At 44.5% G+C, this 19,518-nt stretch overlaps 1 protein-coding gene across 1 annotated transcript in view; it reads left to right on the top strand.

Moving 5' to 3' along the window:
- The window catches only part of ATRN (attractin), a 170,323-nt gene that overhangs the window by 28,533 nt on the left and 122,272 nt on the right, over positions 1-19,518 (top strand). The window contains exons 2-3 of the mRNA XM_065836240.2: positions 11,840-11,923; positions 15,915-16,028. Of these exons, the coding sequence (XP_065692312.2) occupies positions 11,840-11,923; positions 15,915-16,028 (198 nt within the window). The remainder of the gene's footprint in view (positions 1-11,839; positions 11,924-15,914; positions 16,029-19,518) is intronic.

Raw genomic sequence — 19,518 nt, 5'->3', positions numbered from 1 at the left:
GAATGTTTCTAATTTGGGGAGAAGTGCTGGAAAATTCTCTACTAAGCCTTGGGTGTCATTTGAACTGAGTGCGAATCACAGGGCAAAATGACGAGCGAAAAGATGTCGACTACATGAAAAATAGATTCAAATTGGTAGGATCCAAAGTGTAGACTGTATCTTAAAATGGTCTAAAATAGCTCATTTGTAATTTCTTTTTAAATTATTATTAAGCTTTTGTGCCTGTGAGATCTTTTGAAAAGGTTTGTCTAAATATGTGTTTGGTTTAAGGTTCGGTGTAGACTCTGTTAAAATTACACTGAGTGTATTTTATCCTAGTGGGAGTTGGAAATCTTGCACGTATGAATACAGATGATACAAGCAGGAATTATTCCACTAGAATCTTGCATATGATTTTGTTATATTTTGAATTTCTAACTGGAATTTAATTAATGCAGCACTTTGGTTTTTTAAAAAGAGACTCTATGACCTTCTGGAATGCGACGATGGATTTAGATAGTAAAGGATATAATTCATTTAAGCCAACAGTGTGCCCAGGTGGCCAAGAAGGCCAATGGTGTCCTGTCCTGTATCCAAACCAGCGTGGTCAGCAGGACAAGGGCAGTGATCCTTCCCCTGTACTCTGCACTGGGGAGGCCACACCTGGAGTGTTGTGTTCAGTTCTGGGCCCCTCAGGTCAGGAAAGAGATTGAAGTGCTGGAGCGGGTCCAGAGAAGAGCAACAAGACTGGGGAAGGGACTTGAACACAAGCCCTATGGGGAGAGGATGAGGGAGCTGGGCTTGTTCAGTCTGGAGCAGAGGAGGCTTAGAGGTGAGCTCAGCACTCTCTAGAATGACCTGAAGGGCAGTTCTAGCCAGGGGGGGATTGGGCTCTTCTCCCAGGCAGTCAGCAATAGGACAAGGGGGCATGGGCTTCAACTCTGCCAGGGGCAATTGAGGCTGGAGATGAGAAAGCAATTCTGTGCAGAGAGAGTGGTCAGCATTGGAATGGCTGCCCAGGGAGGTGCTGGACTCACCGGCCCTGGAGGTTTTGAAACTGAGATTGGCCATGGCACTTAGGGTCATGATCTGGTCAATGGACTGGAGTTGGACCAAGGGTTGGACTGGATGATCTCTGAGGGCTTTTCCAACCCAGTCCATTCTGTGATTCTGTGGTAGTGTTTTATATATTATCTGGAGTTGAGTTGGATCATCTAACACAATTAATCATGAGCTTGATGGGACCGGTCTGGCTCTGGAAATATTTCATCATCATGGTGATTCTCTTTGATCGCAATAACATGGGTTCCTCTTGCGGGGCAGTGACTTTTGGCTATTTGCACCGTGTAAGAGTGTTTGCAAGGGCTCTTAGCCAAGGATTACAAGGGTTCATTGCGTGCAAGGGAAAGAGAGGTTGATATATTCCTTTTTCTACTGCAAAATTAGATATTTTATGGTGTTTAAGCTTTATTTACTTCTGTTCTCTCCTTCCCGGCGTGAAGCAGAGAACTTACTGCTATAAACTTCAGGAGTGTTTCAGAAGGGTGAGAGCTGGATTTTTCTAGGCATTCCGAACACTTGCAGCTAAATGATTTTCATATCGAAGAACTAGGTCAAGATGCAGTAAATGGATTTGCGAACAGATGGGGAAAGCGTCGTGCAACTGTTGGATGAGCTTCACCGTCAACTGGTGGAGCACACACCATCGCTTGGCCGTCGTCTCAGGTTGGGTCAAGATGGGCTTCAAGGGGACATTGGGGTGGCCTTTTGTCGTGGTGATGTTTCTGCATATCATACAGGCTCTAGGGAAAGTGTTTTGAAGAAAAAAGTAATTAAAAAAAAGACTGATAATCAAGCTTGGAGTCGTTGCGGTACAGAGCCAAAGATCAATGATAATACAGACGGAGCAAAGCCACTTACAAAATAGCGTTTGTGTGAAGAAGACGCTCCTGCGGTGTGATTATAATAATAATATCTTTGATTCTTTGTTTTCCTTGGTAAATTTGAACAGGGGGAAGAATTTGTGGTTGTCGAGGTAGGGAGTAATGTTTCTATTGACAGTGCAGCTTGGCTGTTTGGTTGGCCAGAGATAAAACTGAGGTTACGCGGTAAACGGTGCTGGTGTGTGGGCTGGGAGATAGGGCTGGAAATCAAGACATGGGAGGGAGACAAGGATCTAAATTTGAATATTGTTTTGAGTTTGAATTTCAAGAGCTGGAGAAACTTAAAGGTGAGAACATCAGGTGTTTGTGGTGAATCCCAACACGGGTGTTGTTCCAAGGCAACATCTCGAACTGGGGAAACTGCTGAAACGCCAATGTCTTGTGGGATCCAGATCCAACACAGGGTTGTGGGTTTTTTACATGAGAAAATAGAGTTGGAGGAGAAAAATCTGCTTTTCCTTCTTTGTTTCTGTTGTCTGAGCGTTGAGGTTGGGTAATTTGGTGTCTTGTAAATGGTTTCTCCATGGATATGATTCGCTTATTGTTATTATAACTTCTGTGTTTGTAAGGTAAGGCAGAACACACGCCTCTTCCATAAAGAGCAGCCGAAGTGTGTTTTTTAGATGAAATATCCTTGAAATTCCTCTCCTTCCCCCGCAGGAAAGCTGGTTGGGCAAGTGAAACTTGAAAGGAGTAACTCGAGAAGCTGGAGGAGCTCCAAGAGCGGCTTCAGCTTCTCTAAGCCGAGGAGTGGACGTGTTTCAGGAAAGCAGCTGGAAGCACCAACCAGCCCCAAAAGAGATAATTTTAGTGGCATTTATTTTTAAAAAGCAGGAGCTGGAACAGCGTGTCAGGGTCGGGAGTCTGATGGAGATAAGTGGCCAACTGGAGAAGGGCAATGCTTGGAAATAGTTGGTTTTAACTTGTTGACATCATGATTTTTGGGGGATGTTTGTACCTTCTGAGCTCTCTCAAGCTGTCAACGGTCATTCCGGCTTCCTTGGAGCACACAGCTCATCAGATCAGGGCGTATTTTGCAGGAGCAAAGAGCATCGCGCTGCAGGTTGTGAGTCAGACGGGAGAGGCTGCGTCGATACGTTGGACCTGATGCAATTCCTCCGAGCATCCTCTCTCAGGCCTCAGAAGCCTCTCCAGGCTCTGCCCTTATCTCTGATCAGCAGCCAGGAAATCACTTTCCATATTTTAACATATCTCGCACAGAAGGACAAAGCTAATCTCTTCCTTTGAAGAACCAGTGTTTCCCTTATCAAATTAGCTGTCAGTCAAATTTTATTGTTTTATGAAGCCAGAGAGCCCTTTAGCATCAATTCAACTGTACCATGGAGAGTGCGATGGAAGGAAAAGCCCTCCAGCATGGAGGGTGATCATTGCTCCTCTCTGACCTCTTTGCATGGTGACATTAGATACAGGGTGACCTTGAATTACCTGATTCTCTTTGGGAGGAAGACCCCGATGAAGGCAACGCACAAGGTGGTTTTGCAGGCACTGGAATAGCGGCACGGTGCTGTGAGAGTGGTTGAAGACGCTCTTAGATTGCAAAGCCATCAGATCTTGAAGGGATTTCATGGCTCTGTGCCTCTCTGGTGCGGAGCACGGCAGTAAATGGCTTTGTTGTGGGGATTTTTAGCTCTAGCATTGTGTTCAGATTGCCTGGGGTTGTAACAAACTATGGGGAGGCACCTTCACCTCCTCTTTGTGCAGCGCGTGGCTTGGTGGGAATTGCTTGAGTGCTCTTGGCTGGAACTGTTGAGTGTCCACCTGGAGGGTGGGACCTTTTTTCAGGTCATACATCAACCCACCACCCAGGGGTGGAGAACATGAGCTGAGCTACCTCCTCAAGAACAAAGGTCCCACCATCCAGAAGCTCTTAGCCCAAAGGTTTGGAAGTCACAGGGTAGAGGTGACTTCAAGCCATTACAGAAATCAGTGCAATAGCACCATGGAGGAGTAACTGAAGAAAGGTTTGGCAACAGGCACAGACTGAAACACAGGAGGTTCCGTCTGAATAAGAGGAGAAACTTCTTCACTTTGAGGTGCCAGAGCCTGGCCCAGGCTGCCCAGAGAGGTTGTGGAGTCCCCTTCTCTGACACATTCAAACCCACCTGGACACGACCCTGTGTGATCTGCTCTGGTGACCCTGCGTGAGCAGGTGGGTTGGACTGGATGATCTCCAGAGGTCCCTTCAACCCAAACCAGGCTGGGGTTCTGTGGATGACAAAGCAGTGACTTTGCACCCTCGGTTGCAGGGTTAAGGTGATGGGTTATGGCACTTCTGGGATTACAGTGGCAGCAGTGACTTTTGCGTGAGTTTATTCATCTTGAGGAGTCTTGTATCTCGGTTGCTCTGGAGGGTTTGGATGTGGGAGGGAATCTACATATACTGAAAGTCATAGTCTTTGGTTAGGTACCTATTGCTGTACAGGTTAAATCCTTATCAAACTTGATTCTGCAGTGGTGTCATTACCTTAATGTGTGTGAGACCTGGCGTGTAACTAGAACCATAGAATCATTTTGGTTGGAAAAGACCTTTATGGTCATCGAGTCCAAGCGTTCCCCCACACCCGGCACTGCCCCATGTCCCTGAGAACCTCATGTCCGTCTGTCCAACCCTCCAGGGATGGTGACTCCAGCACTGCCCTGGGCAGCCTGTTCCAATGCCCCACAGCCCTTTGGGGAAGAAATTGTTCCCCACATCCAACCTCAACCTCCCCTGGTACAACTTGAGGCGGTTTCCTCCTCAGTTAATTAAACCTTCCCGGCTGTACCTGTGGTGTGGCCCTTAGCAGGCAGAAGAAGGAATTCAGCTGTTCAATGTGAGAAATTAATGAATTAGGTGTACAGATTTTATCTCCTTCTCTCCTCCCCTATTCCATGCCTATAAATTAGGGCGTTTGCTTATAGCAAACCCTAAAGCCTATATCCTGAGTGTGCTTATTGAGAGAATGAACAAAGCTAAATTGTTAATCAATTGAGGTTAGAATGCCATTGTTCTGGTAATAGGCTGTAACAGCCCTTTCTTTATTGGCTTCAGCTTCAAATTTACCCCATACAAAGGCCTTTAATTGTGTTGTGCTTGAGGCAGTGCAGCCACACTTGGGGAGGAGAGAGGAGGAAAACTCATTGTTTGCATCAGTCTCTAGATTTAGCAGCTCCAAAATTAGGCCGAACAACGGGGCTTTGGGTTTGTGGTTGGCTTTGTGTTGATTTTTTATTCCTTTTAATGGAAAGGCTGTGCTAAAACTCTCCAAACAATATGCTGATAGGTCTTGTGGGGCATTACAAGTGTCTCTGGAGCCTTCCTGAAAGCAATTCTATGATTCAATACTACCCGATTTTGATGCCTCTTAAAGATGAAGCTTTAATATATTTTATAAATCATCCCATCCTGCTTATTTTTTCTGGTGAGTAATGGAGAAAAAGCAATTTACATTTCCTTTTTTGTACTTCTAATGAAAACAGATACATTCAAACACCCCGTTGCCAGCGTATAATGTACCTTTAATGTAAAGCTTTGGAAGTAAGCGCCACAAAATTATTAAGTCCTGAGTTCTAAGCTGCTCTTGACTTTGTGACTTTTTGCACTCAGCTATTAGCGAGAGGATGGTTTAAGATTCATTAGATGGTAATTAGATGACGGCCTGGTTGCACAATTCTTGTCTCTGTAGGGATTTTCTCAGCGTACACTCATTTGTGTTGGAGAAATCCACACTGCGAGTAGTACTTGTGGTATTATTGAAAGCACGTGGATTCTGGTGTGCTCCAGTACTTAGGTTTGGTTTTAATGCTTGAGATGCCATTGCTTGCTGATTTTTCCTGGCTTAGCGTTGTGCTTTTTGGGGGCTCCCAGAATTACATGGGGTTCTTTTATGTGAAATATTTCTCTCTGAAGTGAAACGGAGAAATAAACTTAACAGCAGAGTCAATGATGGGGTTAAGCGGCATCCTTTATTTTATCAGCGCTGGGGAGCATCCTCCGTAAGTGCTCCAATGTCTGGTTGCTCTCACATTGCTTCTATTAACATAATTATTACATATACATTACAATTTTTAAAAATTTTGACTTACATCTATCTTAAGAAATAATTGACGATGTTAGTTAGAATTGTTTAATTCCTTACAAGACATCTATTAATTATTAGTTAAATATAAACCAAGCGCTCTGCTTCTAAACAGTGTTATTACTTAATCTTCTGTCTCCCTCTTGTCATGCAGAAGGATCTAAAACTGGAAAAACAACCCATTTTTCAGGTGGTTAGAAAGCGTTTATCATGTCCATTGCTTGATGATGGGTATGTCTTTTATAACTTAATTACAGTATACATTAATTTAGCAGCTTCTCTTCAGAAAGCAGGCTCTTTTTTTGGTGAAACATTCATCCTTTTCATTGCTTTCCCTTTTGTCTTGGTCTTACAAAAAGCTGAAATAAGCAGCATCAAGGTTGGAACCCTTTGAATATGTTCGGTAGGTTCAATCCCCCCAACTCCCATTTTCCCTTTAATTCTTAAATATTTCAGCCCACTATTAAATGATGGCAAAATTTACACCAGCTGTACATAAGTATTTCCACCTGGTGAAGTTTGACCCAAGCCTCAAGCAGTGTGTGTGTATGCACATGAGTATACGTATATATTTTTAAATCTTGAGCTTTGCAAACAGATCCTTACAACTGTTTTTCCACCGTGGAGGTTCCAAAGTCAATGTTGGAGCTTTGTAGGCGAGAATGCGTTACCTGTGCTTTGTGTGTGTTTTTCCACCTGGGTGTACTTGTGTTTGTGCATTGCGGAGAATGAGACTTGAAGGACTTTGCTTCTGTGCTCTACCTTGGCTGATGTATTACACCTTGACTTGAGTAAGGCATTGGACACAGTCTCCCACAGCATCCTCACAGCTGAACTGAGGGAGTGCGGTCTGGATGAGCGGGTAGTGAGGTGGACAGGGAACTGGGTGAAGGGAAGAAGCCAGAGAGTCGTGGTCAATGGGGCAGAGTCCAGTTGAGGCCTGGATCCAGTGCAGTGCCTCAGGGGTCAGTGCTGGGCCCGGTATTATTTGATATATTCATCAATGACTTGGACGAGGCAATAGAGTGACTGTCAGCAAGTTTGCTGACGACACCAAGCTGGGAGGAGTGGTGACACTGGAAGCTGTGCTGCCATCAGAGACCTGGACAGGCTGGAGAGCTGGGCGGGGAGAAATTTAATGAAATAGAACAAGGGCAAGTGTAGAGTCTGGAATGTGGACAGGAACAACCCCAGGTTCCAGTGTAAGTTGGGGAATGAGCTATTAGAGAGCAGTGTAGGGGAAAGGGACCTGGGGGTCCTGGGGACAGCAGGGTGAGCATGAGCCAGCACTGGGCCCTTGTGGCCAGGAAGCCAATGGTACCTGGGGTGGGTTAGAAGGGGGTGGTCAGTAGGTCAGAGAGGTTCTCCTGCCCCTCTGCTCTGCCCTGGGGAGACCACACCTGGAATATTGTGTCCAGTTGTGGCCCCTCAGCTCCAGAAGGACAGGGAACTGCTGGAGAGAGTCCAGCGCAGCCACCAAGATGCTGAAGGGAGTGGAGCATCTCCCGTGTGAGGAAAGGCTGAGGGAGCTGGGGCTCTGGAGCTGCAGAAGAGGACGCTGAGGGGGGACTCATTCATGGGGATCAATATGGAAAGGGGCAGTGTCAGGAGGATGGAGCCAGGCTCTTCTCGGTGACAATCAATGATAGGACAAGGGGCAATGGGTTCAAACTGGAACACAGGAGGTTCCACTTAAATATGAGAAGAAACTTGTTCCTGGTGAGGGTGGCAGAGCCTGGCCCAGGCTGCCCAGGGAGGTTGTGGAGTCTCCTTCTCTGCAGACATTCAAACCCGCCTGGACACCTTCCTGTGGAACCTCAGCTGGGTGTTCCTGCTCCATGGGGGATTGCACTGGATGAGCTTTCCAGGTCCCTTCCAACCCCTGACATCCTGGGATTCTGTGATTCTGTTTTCTTAGGGTGTAGCAACCACTCCTTGCAGAGTATCAAGTGTAAAACCTGAGCAGCGCAGAAGAGCTGTTTGCAGTAATTTTCGGAGCATGATTTTTACGTCTCAGTGATAAAATTATAAAGACGTATAAAACATTTAGTAGGGCAGAAAACCTCAGAGCCTGATGACGTTGGTAGCGAGTTACTCAGGGACTTCTTGTTTGAGTAGTTCTAGTGTGTAGGAAAATGTCCCCCATTGAAGTACTTCATTCCTGGAGTGTTTTTCCTCTTGTTGTTCCATTCCTGATCCTTTACTCACAGAAAAAGCCATGTAGGACACATCCTGGTTATCGGTGCCCAGGAGGACCAGACCCCGTCACTTACGGTGCAACCAGGACTTGGAAGGGACAAGGGCTTTGGTTTAATTTGCTGTTTTTACTCGAGCTGGGACACTTTGGATTTCTCTATCGAATGGAAAGCTAAAATTCCAGCCGCAGTTTGCATTCAGTGCTTAGGATTTATTTCTGTCTCGGAATGTTTATAGAGTAACGTGGATTTGCTGATGTCCTCCCGGTGCCAGACGATACGTGAGATGGGAACTTAGCCACTATTTCTTTTGCTTTCGGAGACGTCAACTCTGATTTTTAATGTTTTTTAACATTCTATAGTTGTTTATAATGGCAGCAGCTTCTTAATGAGGAATCTGAGCAACTTACAGATAAGTATTTAACTAATAGCGCGTCGAAAGAATTTGACTTTGGTTGCTTTTTAAAAACTAAATCCCGTGTTTTATTTTGATGTTGCTAAATATGATTAAATCATAGCACGTTGATGTTGAAATGCTCTTTCTTTCCCCTGAGACCTGACATGGTTGGAGCTGCACTGCTAACAGGATTATGATGTTTTTCCTATCGCTCTCGATAGCGTTTCTGTGGCGAACGACTTAGTAATTGTTTCCAGATTGAGCAGAAGCTCTTGGAGAGCTTGGCGAGTTGCACAAGGTTGGTTTTAACTTGTGAGACCTGCTCAGCTTTCCAGAGCCTGTTGACTTTTATTTCCACGCAAAGTACTGAAGCCTTTGCAGTTTGATTCCTGCCTTTTCCACAGGTACAATTTCCAAAAGGATGCATTTTTAGACAAAAAAAAATCTAGATGTTGTTGCCTGGAACTTGGAATTCACATCTGTTTGTTGCAAATTTCTGGCCTGTAGATAATTAATTTGAGTTTTCAAAGCTGTTGAAGACTTAAAATACATGTTTGTTTTTCTGCATCTCTATCTGCATCTTTCTGTGTTTCCATAGAAGGTGCAGAATTCTTGCTGTGCTCCTGAAAAGTGGTTTCTTCACTTGTTTGAATGTAGATCTGCAGAACTTCACTAACTGGCTTTTAAAGAGTTTAAGCTGAATTTCTGAGGTTGAGAAGGATGATCATAAATTAATTGAGTTAATTGGAGGGAGAGGAGGGTGGTTTCAAAATATATTTTAATTTTTACTTTTTAATTCGCATCAGAAATAAAACTTAAAAGTGCTCTATGGAACTGATTGTGTAAAACCATTCTGAGTCAGCCGCAATATTTACCAGAGATCAGATGGTAACGTGAACAGATCACTAAGAAAAGGCACAGCAAAACCTTCCAAGATAAGGGTTTGGAGAACTTCTGTTCTTGCTTCCTTCTCCTTTCTGCCGAATTTCATTCTGCGGAGTGTTTTAGTATTACTGAAACCGTGTTTTAAGCGGGACGATTGAATTTCACCCTCTGCCCGTGCGTGTTCCGACCAGTCTCTGTGCTCAGGCAGAAGATGCGGAATCTCTGTACCTGTTTTTTGGGTGCCCAAGTGGTGTAGCGGATCTGCTGCCTCAAATTCCTGTGGATCCGTCTCCGCCTTGATGAATCATAGGGTTGTTTTGGTTGGAAAAGGCCTTTCAGATCATCAAGTCCAACCATTAACTCAACACTGTGAAGTCCAACTCTAAACGATGTCCCTTAGAACCTCAACTCCACGTCAAGTGTGATTATGGTCTTCTCTGTGGATCATCTCTGCGTCAAGTGTGATTATGGTCTTCTCAGTTGGTCTTCTTTGAGGGTCATCTCTGTGTCAAGTGTGATTATGGTCTTCTCTGTTGTCCATGGTCTTTGAAGAAACGTGCCCTGATAGAACCTGTGGAAAGGAGAAGTTCCAGACACAGCCAGTGGATCATGACCCTCGTCCATCTTGCAGCATGGATGGGTTTGATTGTCCAGTTCCAAGTAGGAGCAATGGAAATGTGAAAGTAGGATTTGCATGGCTCTGCTCACTCTTTCCAATACCTGTATTCATGCTCGTTCCAAGAAATGAGCATTGCAAGTAATTAGCATGAATATCATTTCCCGTTGTACCGCAAGCGTTGTTCGGAAATATGTAATGATCTTTTTCATCACAACATCCTTCTGAGCTCCAGACTGAGTTTGCTGCTGCTTTTTTGGCTATTCCTGCAAGTCGTGTCTGGACAAATGTGGTGGTCTAGAATCTGCACTCTGCCATGTTTTAGAATCATAGAATCATTTTGGTTGGAAGAGACCATCAAGTTCATTGAGTCCAACCATAACCCACCCCTGTCCCTGCCCCATGTCCTGAGAACCTCATGTCCGTCTGTCCAACCCTCCAGTGATGGTGACTCCAGCACTGCCCTGGGCAGCCTGTTCCAATGCCCCACAGCCCTTTGGGGAAGAAATTGTTCCCCACATCCAACCTCAACCTCCCCTGGCGCAACTTGAGGCCGTTTCCTCTGCTCCTGGCGCTTGTTCCTGGGGAGCAGAGACCAATACCCTCCACACTACAACCTCCTTTCAGGCAGCTGTAAACAACAATTGCTGACAAAAATGAGCCCTTTGCTGGCTTTGTTCCCTTCTCTCTTTCAGTGGAATCTCGAATTTTTAGTGATTTTAACTGTTGAAATTCACTGCGTGTCCTGGGATGAAGTTTTGGCCTCAAGTTATACCAGGGAAGCTTCAGGGCATTGGAACAGGCTGCCCAGGGCAGTGCTGGAGTCACCATCCCTGGAGGGTTGGACAGACAGACATGAGGTTCTCAGGGACATGGGGCAGTGCCAGGGGTGGGTTATGGTCGGGCTCGATGATCCTGAGGGTCTTTTCCAAGCAGAATGATTCTGTTGATTCTCTGAATGATTCCAACTGCTTTTCCATCTTCTTCCAGAGACTTTAACTACTCTCAAGTTGTCACCTCCTATTCCCAGGCTCAGCGGGGATGGGATGTCCATAGGGTTGTCCTCGTACCATCCCAGTAGTGGCACCGCTCAGGCTCTTTGACTCCCGTCCCTTAACACGGGATGATGTGGGGATGGATGGGAACGTTCTACCCAAGGTGGGGGATGCCTGGCCCAGCCATGCTCTGATGTTATTCTGAGTTATCATGGGTTATGCAGCCCTTGATGAATGAGGAATGAAGGTTTTATTTCGCACTTAGAGGGTTACGGGGATCAGTCATTGGTTCAAGAGGCCATAAAAGGCTTTGCGAAGAGTTGGGTCCAAAATGGGCGAGAGGTTGTGCCATGAGCTGCGTCTCAATTTCTTGCAATAATTGTGTGGTTTGTATAAAGAAATAGTTTAGGAATAGCTTTTCTATGAGGGAATTCCTTTTACTGTCTGCATGGTATTAAACTGCATATTAGTCTATGTTTGTGGGGTTTGTTTTAATTTTCTTAAGGTGCTGATTTGAAACAATACCGTAAATCTAATAGAGAAACCATCATTCTCGACTGGCATTCTTTAAGGATAATAATCAGAAAACACAGAGTTAAACAGGAGAATCCCAATTGTCTGATTTTTTTGTTGCCTTGTGTTTGGTTTGTTTGGAGCGAATGAAATCTAATGGTGAATCTTCTAAATTCAGCAAATCCTTTATGAATGTTCACTACCATTGGAGACTAATGCTGATTATTTGCTTTACAGGCTCACTGGACCTTCGGGATATGTGACGGATGGGCCTGGAAATTACAAGTACAAAACAAAATGCACCTGGCTTATCGAAGGAAGGTGAGTGTGACAAACATCTTGGCTTTTATTGGAGATTTTTGTGACTTTTAGGTGAGGTTTGTCCTCATTGACTATTTTCAGATCTCGTGATTCTTATTTTGCACTTAGTAATTGGTAAATAAGTTGGGTTTTGTGCAACTGAGCCCTCCGCACTGAGTCCCGAATAAGAGGTTTGCTGTGTAAAACACCCTTCACATTGAGACTGTGTGTAGAACATGAGAATAAATGCATCTGCATAAATAAATTAAGAACTAAAGGTCATTTAACTGGTGGAGCGTTCAGATGTTGGGGTTCACTGTGTATGGGACTTCTTGGCAGATGAGCAAACTCTATTAATGTCTCTATTCATGAAGAATCCCTTCCTATCATGATGCTCTTCAGCTACTGATTTACTCACTGGACCATAAGGACTGTTGGCTTTTTTAGGGAAAGGTCTTCTAAGCTATGATAAGTCTCTTAGGCCTCTTCTCCTTCTTTACCCTTCTTGTATTTGATCTTTATGTTGTTTACAGTGGTTTCTTGCACAGATTTTAGACGCAGCCCATTTCGTGCATATCCTCTGGTTGATGGTCCAGCGCTTCAAGGCCTCTGACTTGTTAAAATAGGTTTTTACAGTCCCAGGCTGACGCCAGGACCGTAAAATCAGTTTGTATTGTATCTAAAACTTTGTGTGGGCAGTTAAGATGCTGTGTATTAACAGCTATGAGTTGTTACATTCTATACTATTCCCTAAATCTCTAGAGAGCTTTGTGGGTAGGAACAAGTTATGTGTGAGCACGAACTCACGTTGAACCCCTGTGAGCTGAGGTCTCTTGGATTGGAGAAATCACTAAAAGGTCAGGATACACGTTTTTATTTCATCTTCTCTCTATGTTTGGGAAGCCTGATGGGTGGAGGGGGATTGGAATTCACATCATCCACTACAGACATTTATTTTGGATGAGTAACGCAAATACCTGAGCTCCCAGGATCCAGATCACCGTCCGGAACAGTGAAATTGGGAGCCTACCACTATTAACTATAAGGAGCTCGGTTTTTAATGTGGTTAAGATCAAAGGCAGATGCTTTAAGTGGCAACACCATTTCGGTAGGTAATAAAAATACAAGTGCAGGGAGTTTGGAATTGCAAATAATTAGAAAAAAGGGTTTTGCAAGAATGTTATTCCAGCCAAACCAGCCTCAGCAATTCCAGTAGGACCAGCTTAACCCTCATAACTTCTTTTTCCCAAGTGTAACGTGACTTGTGTTTTTATCAGAAGTGAAGTGCTGCTCACGGGTCCCCTATAATGTCACCGTAACTGCTCCTGCAGCCTCTGTTTCGTGGTAATGAGAGAGAATTCTCTCTTGGGGAATTATCACTTGGTGGGGTTTGAAGTGAGATCTTAAAGAGGTGGGCAAAAAGTGTTTCTTTCATAGCCAGGTGTTTAAGTCTATGTCCCTTTCCTGCTCCTGATGGTTTGTGCCCTGCTGTCAGAGGATGGGGGTGAACAGCAAGGGTTTAATCCCGCTGATTAAAACAGCTGAAACATGCACCCTCCCGAAAATAACCCGAGTGCTCTGCCCAGTGTGAAATTCCCAGGGACATCTGGGCTTGGCAAGCAGCGTCTGCAAAGCTGTGAAATTCCGGCTCACCCCGGTGCGTGGTGGTTTGTGGAGGGTTTTTGAGGCGAAGCAGGAACGGATACCATCCGAACGTGTAACTGAAGACACTAGATAGACTCGGGTTTAAAATGAGCCGTGTGTTCCTTACTGTATTGATTTCCTTTTTGCACAGTTCCTGACTTTCAGTGTCTGGGCTGTGTCCTCATCCTGGGGATGTTCTTTCCACTTTTCCCCAGGAACAGAAAGCAAAGCAGCTGAGATCCAGCCTGAGCATCTCAGCAGAACCTGTAGCCGTGTGCCTCGCAATTCTGCAAACGAGCGCTGTCTGTTAATGAGTTATTAGCTGCAGCAAATACAATATCTTCCTTTTTTTGTTCTTTATCTGAAGCTTTTATTGATTAAATGTTTCTTTCCGCTCTGCAACTGCCAGACCATTAAAATAGAAGCAAACCCCCTACAATTTCATAGGCTGCTCGGTTTTGAAATGACAAATACTCTTTGTACCTTTTCTTTAAGCAAGATATTATCCTTGAGTGACACCTGCTGCTCTTTTCCAAAGGCCTGGAATGGATCCGTGTGCCTATCAAAACTTATTCTTTCAAGAGAATAACTCCCTAAAGAATTCCCCTTTGGTGGAAAGGGCGGACTCTATGGCAGGTTGACATTTTATTAATTTATTTGATTAGGATGAACATGGGTTTCATCTGAACCCGAGGGCAATGCTGTTGAAAAGACCATGATCGCTTGCATCTCTTCCTTTCAACGACTGCAGCTGTGGGCAGGAAAAAGCAGTTCTGCTATAGACATGGAAGGAAAAAGAGAGTAAATCCATCAGAACACTGGTGGTGTTCTCACCCTCCTTGAGCTGAACCCTAAATTAGACATCCACTGTGACTTGGCTGTGATTTTTTTTAGGTGTATCTTTGCACATTAGCCACACAAATAACAACATTTAAGTATGCATTACTTAGTTATAGCTTAGAGGGCATCTTCTGTGGATGGGGTGAGAGAAATGCTGATGTGTTTTGGTGTCTGAATGACTTTTGCCATCCCCATGTCAAGTAAGTAAAACCTCGTAGAACAGGGGCATCAAACTCATTGTCACCGAGGCCACATCAGCCTTGTGGTTGCCGTCAAAGGGCCGAATGTGATTTTAGGGCTGTATAAATATAACTGCTCCTGCATCTATACAGTCCTAAAATTGCATTTGGCCCTTTGATGGCAATGAAAATGAGTCTGACACCCCTGGCTTAGGAGATCAGGCCCCTCAATGGTCTTCTCTTGACTTAAAAAGTCAACAGAGCAGTATTTTTATAACTCCTCTCCAGAAGAAAACCAAGCAACCTGGTTAGTGTTTGAAGAATGAAGGACAGTGGTTGACACCTTGGCATGCCAAGAAATAACCAAAAACCTTCCTTTTGACAAAAGGTAAAGCCACAGGGCCTCTTGTCCTGTAGAACACAGGTCTCCTGTATCTCTTGATGTGTTCTCTCCAGCTCCCAGAACTGGTGAGCAAGACTGAGAATTCCTTCAGTGTAACATCCACTGAGATGTATTTCCAACTTCAACTTGGAGGAGGGTCCCTCAGGAGGGTCATCCTGCAGTACCACCCAAATGATAAAGTAGCAGAAGCAGCATTTCTGCCGCTTTTGGACAAGTAAATAAGGAGCTTGGAGCCAGGGGGATCGGGCTCTGCTCCCCAGGAACAAGCGCCAGGAGCAGAGGAAACGGCCTCAAGTTGCACCAGGGGAGGTTGAGGTTGGATGTGGGGAACAATTTCTTCCCCAAAGGGCTGTGGGGCATTGGAACAGGCTGCCCAGGGCAGTGCTGGAGTCACCATCCCTGGAGGGGTTGAAAATAGATGGAGATGAGGTTCTCAGGACATGGGGCAGTGCCAGGGGTGGGTTATGGTTGGACTTGATGATCTTGAGGGGCTTTTCCAACCAAAATAATTCTATGATTTAGATTGGAAGTGACCTTTAAGATCAAGTCCAACCATAAACCTCGCACCGTCAAGCCCGCCACTGAGCGTGTCCCCAAGTGCCACATCTACACATGGGTGTATTGTCCGTGTAGATTTTCCACGCTCACCCCTACCAGGCCCTGTCATTAGGGCAGTCAGTGCTGGTACAGAGCAGAGGAATTGGCCACACTTGCTCTTTAATTTCTGCTTTGTTCGTGTGCAAAGGTTTAAGGACACAGTTTTTCCGACCATAAAGCATCTGTTGTTTAATATTAATACCAGGGGGTGTGCACACCGAAGAAGAAAACCACAGCATGTTTGACGGATTTGCAGTTACACTAAGTCACGCAGTTTTAGTCTCGTTCACAGAGGGACTATTCCATGTGTTGAGCGCCTAATTGCAAACCTTATTATTATTTTTTACAGGCCAAACACAATCCTCAGGCTTCGGTTCAATCACTTTGCCACGGAGTGCAGTTGGGACCACTTGTATGTGTATGATGGAGATTCCATTTACGCTCCCTTACTGGCGGCTTTTAGGTAAGTTCCCCTTGGTAAGGATTTAATTGCACGCAAAGTTATTTCTTTAACTTGGAGCCTGAATCAAATGTGGCTTGTGGCAGTCAAACAAAATACATAATACTGCAAATACAGCACATGCAGCAAGTGTCCTTTTGTGCACTCGTCGTCAGCATTGACAATTAAGGAGTTGTTTTTGCTTCTACAATGAACAAGATCATGTTACTCTGCTGTAACGTCTAAGGATTATGTTTTCATTTCCAAATCGTGGTGGTTTGAGAGACAAAAACAATATTGTCATCTGGTGGAGCTTGAGATGATTCAGTACATGGGTTCTGCCTAAAGTAGAAAACTGCCCCGTGTATCAAGTTTGAACATGGCTTAGGTTTAACTCATAGTGTGTCAATGCTGACAGAAAGCAAAAACCAAGTAATCGGCATCGCAGGCATACAGGTCTCGTAGAAATATGTATATATCCTTATATACCTTATATACAGCTTGGAGAAGAGGAGACTGAGGGGTGGCTCATTCCTGGGGATCAATATGGAAAGGGTGAGTGTCAGGAGGATGGAGCCAGGCTCTTCTGGGTAACAACCAATGGTAGGACAAGGGGTAATGGGTTCAAACTGGAACACAGGAGGTTCCACTTAAATTTGAGAAGAAACTTGTTGGGGGTGAGGGTGTCAGAGCCTGGCCCAGGCTGCCCAGGGAGGTTGTGGAGTCTCCTTCTGTGCAGACATTCAAACCCGCCTGGACACCTTCCTGTGGAACCTCAGCTGGGTGTTCCTGCTCCATGGGGGATTACACTGGATGAGCTTTCCAGGTCCCTTCCAATCCCTGACATTCTGGGATTCTGTGATACCTTAAATGTTTTCAACTCTTTGGAACACGTTCAGAAACAGCAACGATGGGTCAGACAACCTTGTAAAAACCTGTGTAAAAATATCTGTTCTTCTGATGAACAACTGGTATTTGCTTGTCTGTCTGTGCTCAGAGACTGATTTGTGGGTGGTGTTAAGTTGACATTTGACAAAGAGGCCTAAATAGAACTTGTGTGTTTGGTCTTGCAGTGACAAGCGCCGCGTTGTGTTTTTTATTCTTTTAGCTGAAATTAGTAAAATAATCCCAAGTTGTGTATGAAGAAAACAAAAGGTTCCCTTTGGACTCTACTTGTTCCACGTGGCTGATTAACCATTTCCAGGATTAAGCTTTGGCTGTGCTGCCTTTCATTTGTGAAATGAAGTTCTAAAAATACTTCATGTTTATCCTAAAAAAATCCATGAGCGAAGATCAGCAGAGGAACAAAAAGTTGATAAAAAGAAATTAAAACCAGCAGATTTCTTTGGTCATTTTTAGCTTAAAAGACAGAATTGTTTTGTAGGGAAAGAACAGTTCCTGTGAGCAGTCAAACAAACCTCAGGTCAGAACAAGTAAATTATGACGTTATTCTCACTCCATCTGAAGAAGAAGAAACCTTCTCTCTCTCCTAAAATCCTCCCAAAACCTGCAAGCACTCTGCTGGTATCACACACTGAATTGGTATGCAGGAGAAGAAAGAAATGGCATCTTGAGTCATAGTCATTTTGCTCTAATCGAGCTCATTTTTAATATGCTGTTGAAAAGGTGAAATGATCATGATTTGTGCCTGCAGTTTCTTGTGTGTTTTCCAAAAATTAATAGGCTTTTTAAATTGAGGTTAGAAGTAGTTCGCAGCATTAACAATTATGGTTCAGACTTGAAAATCATCTGTAAATCACTAGGAAGCCTGTGCCTGAGGACAAGCAAGCGTGAGCTTAATACGAGAACATTTTGGAGGTAGGAAAAGAGATCGATTATTTTTTTAATTGCTTCTTTAGATGACATTTGAATTTCATCTTCATTAGTGGTGAGCTGTGTTGTTCAGTAAACCAAGTTCAGGAAATAGCAGATGCTTCTCATTTTGATGAAGTGCAAAAAAGCATCTGTTGAAACATACCTTCCCCTGATATAAAAATAAATGCACTACACGTTTTCAAGAGCACTGTTCATATTTTTCCTCTTTGCTTGGCTTATGTTAAATTTTAATATCAACCGTAACCGTATTTTACTCTTCACTATTTTACACCTCACCAAGAGGTTTGTAGGATTGAGCTTTGCACATTTAGACCCTAAACTTTCAGAGTTTGTTGGTAAACACTGTGAATTCCTTTCTCTCTCAAGCTCATTTCCTTCTTGTTTTCTTGGCCTTCTCATGTTCGCTGATGTGGGTTCACAATGCAATATTTACCCAGAATACAAGATGATCTTGGAAATCCTCAGCGCCGTGCTATGGATAAACTTTAAATTGGTTTTATCAATTTTTAACTGCGATAAATATTTGCATAATGAAACATTGACACGGTGGAAGTGTCTGCATAAACTGTTGACTAAACTGAGAGTCTGAGTGCCCCCAGGGCAGTTTAGTCCTGTATATTAAGCTTGTTTTCTATTAAGCAGGGTTAAAAATAAGTTTGCTGGTTTGTATTTGTGATCGTAGACAACATGAGACTCTATAAATGTGCTGCTTCAAAAGCACGATAAAAGAACGTGGAAGAAGCAGAAATCCAGCATGTTTGCCTGAACATAAATTACAACATAAATTACACTCACTGTGAACTTCATTGGTTGAGTTTTAAAATTTATTCCATGTCAAACATATACTGGAGCTGCTTTTGCACCTTCCTTTTGTGCTGATCATCAGGGGGTGTTTCCATCTTCAAAACCACTTGTTATTTTGCAAGGCCTTTGGCCTTGGCTCTGCACTGGGTGTTATGGGTGACACCACTCGCAAGCTTCGCATGGTTGCTACGAGGTGCCAAGTGGATGGTGACGGTGGTGACAGTGGTGACAGGTGGCTGTCCCACCATCAGCTGCTCAGCTCTTTGTTCTGAGGTTCCTCCAAAAGAGCAGCTCACCTTCCTTGCCTTGCTTGCAGGTGAATATGGCGCTTGTAGACCTGAATTGAAGTCTAGACACAGTGTGGTGTGAGTTGGGTTTAAGGGACCCTGGTCTGATCACAGAATCCCAGAATGTCAGGGGTTGAAGGGCCCTGGAAAGCTCATCCAGTGCAATCCCCCCATGGAGCAGGAACACCCAGCTGAGGTTCCACAGGAAGGTGTCCAGGCGGGTTTGAATGTCTGCAGAGAAGGAGACTCCACAACCTCCCTGGGCAGCCTGGGCCAGGCTCTGCCACCCTCACCAGGAACAAGTTTCTCCTCAAATTTAAGTGGAACCTCTTGTGTTCCAGTTTGAACCCATTACCCCTTGTCCTACCATTGGTTTTCACCGAGAAGAGCCTGGCTCCGTCCTCCTGACACTCCTCCTTTCCATATTGATCCCCATGAATGAGTCCCCCCTCAGTGTCCTCTTCTCCAGCTCCAGAGCCCCAGCTCCCTCAGCCTTTCCTCCCACGGGAGATGCTCCACTCCCTTCAGCATCTTGGTGGCTGCGCTGGACTCTCTCCAGCAGTTCCCTGTCCTTCTGGAACTGAGGG

This window comes from Patagioenas fasciata, chromosome 4 (assembly GCF_037038585.1).
Source record: "Patagioenas fasciata isolate bPatFas1 chromosome 4, bPatFas1.hap1, whole genome shotgun sequence".
Lineage (NCBI taxonomy): Eukaryota > Metazoa > Chordata > Aves > Columbiformes > Columbidae > Patagioenas > Patagioenas fasciata.
The sequence above is the reverse complement of the archived record's forward strand: the minus strand, read 5'-3'. Positions and strand labels throughout refer to the sequence as shown.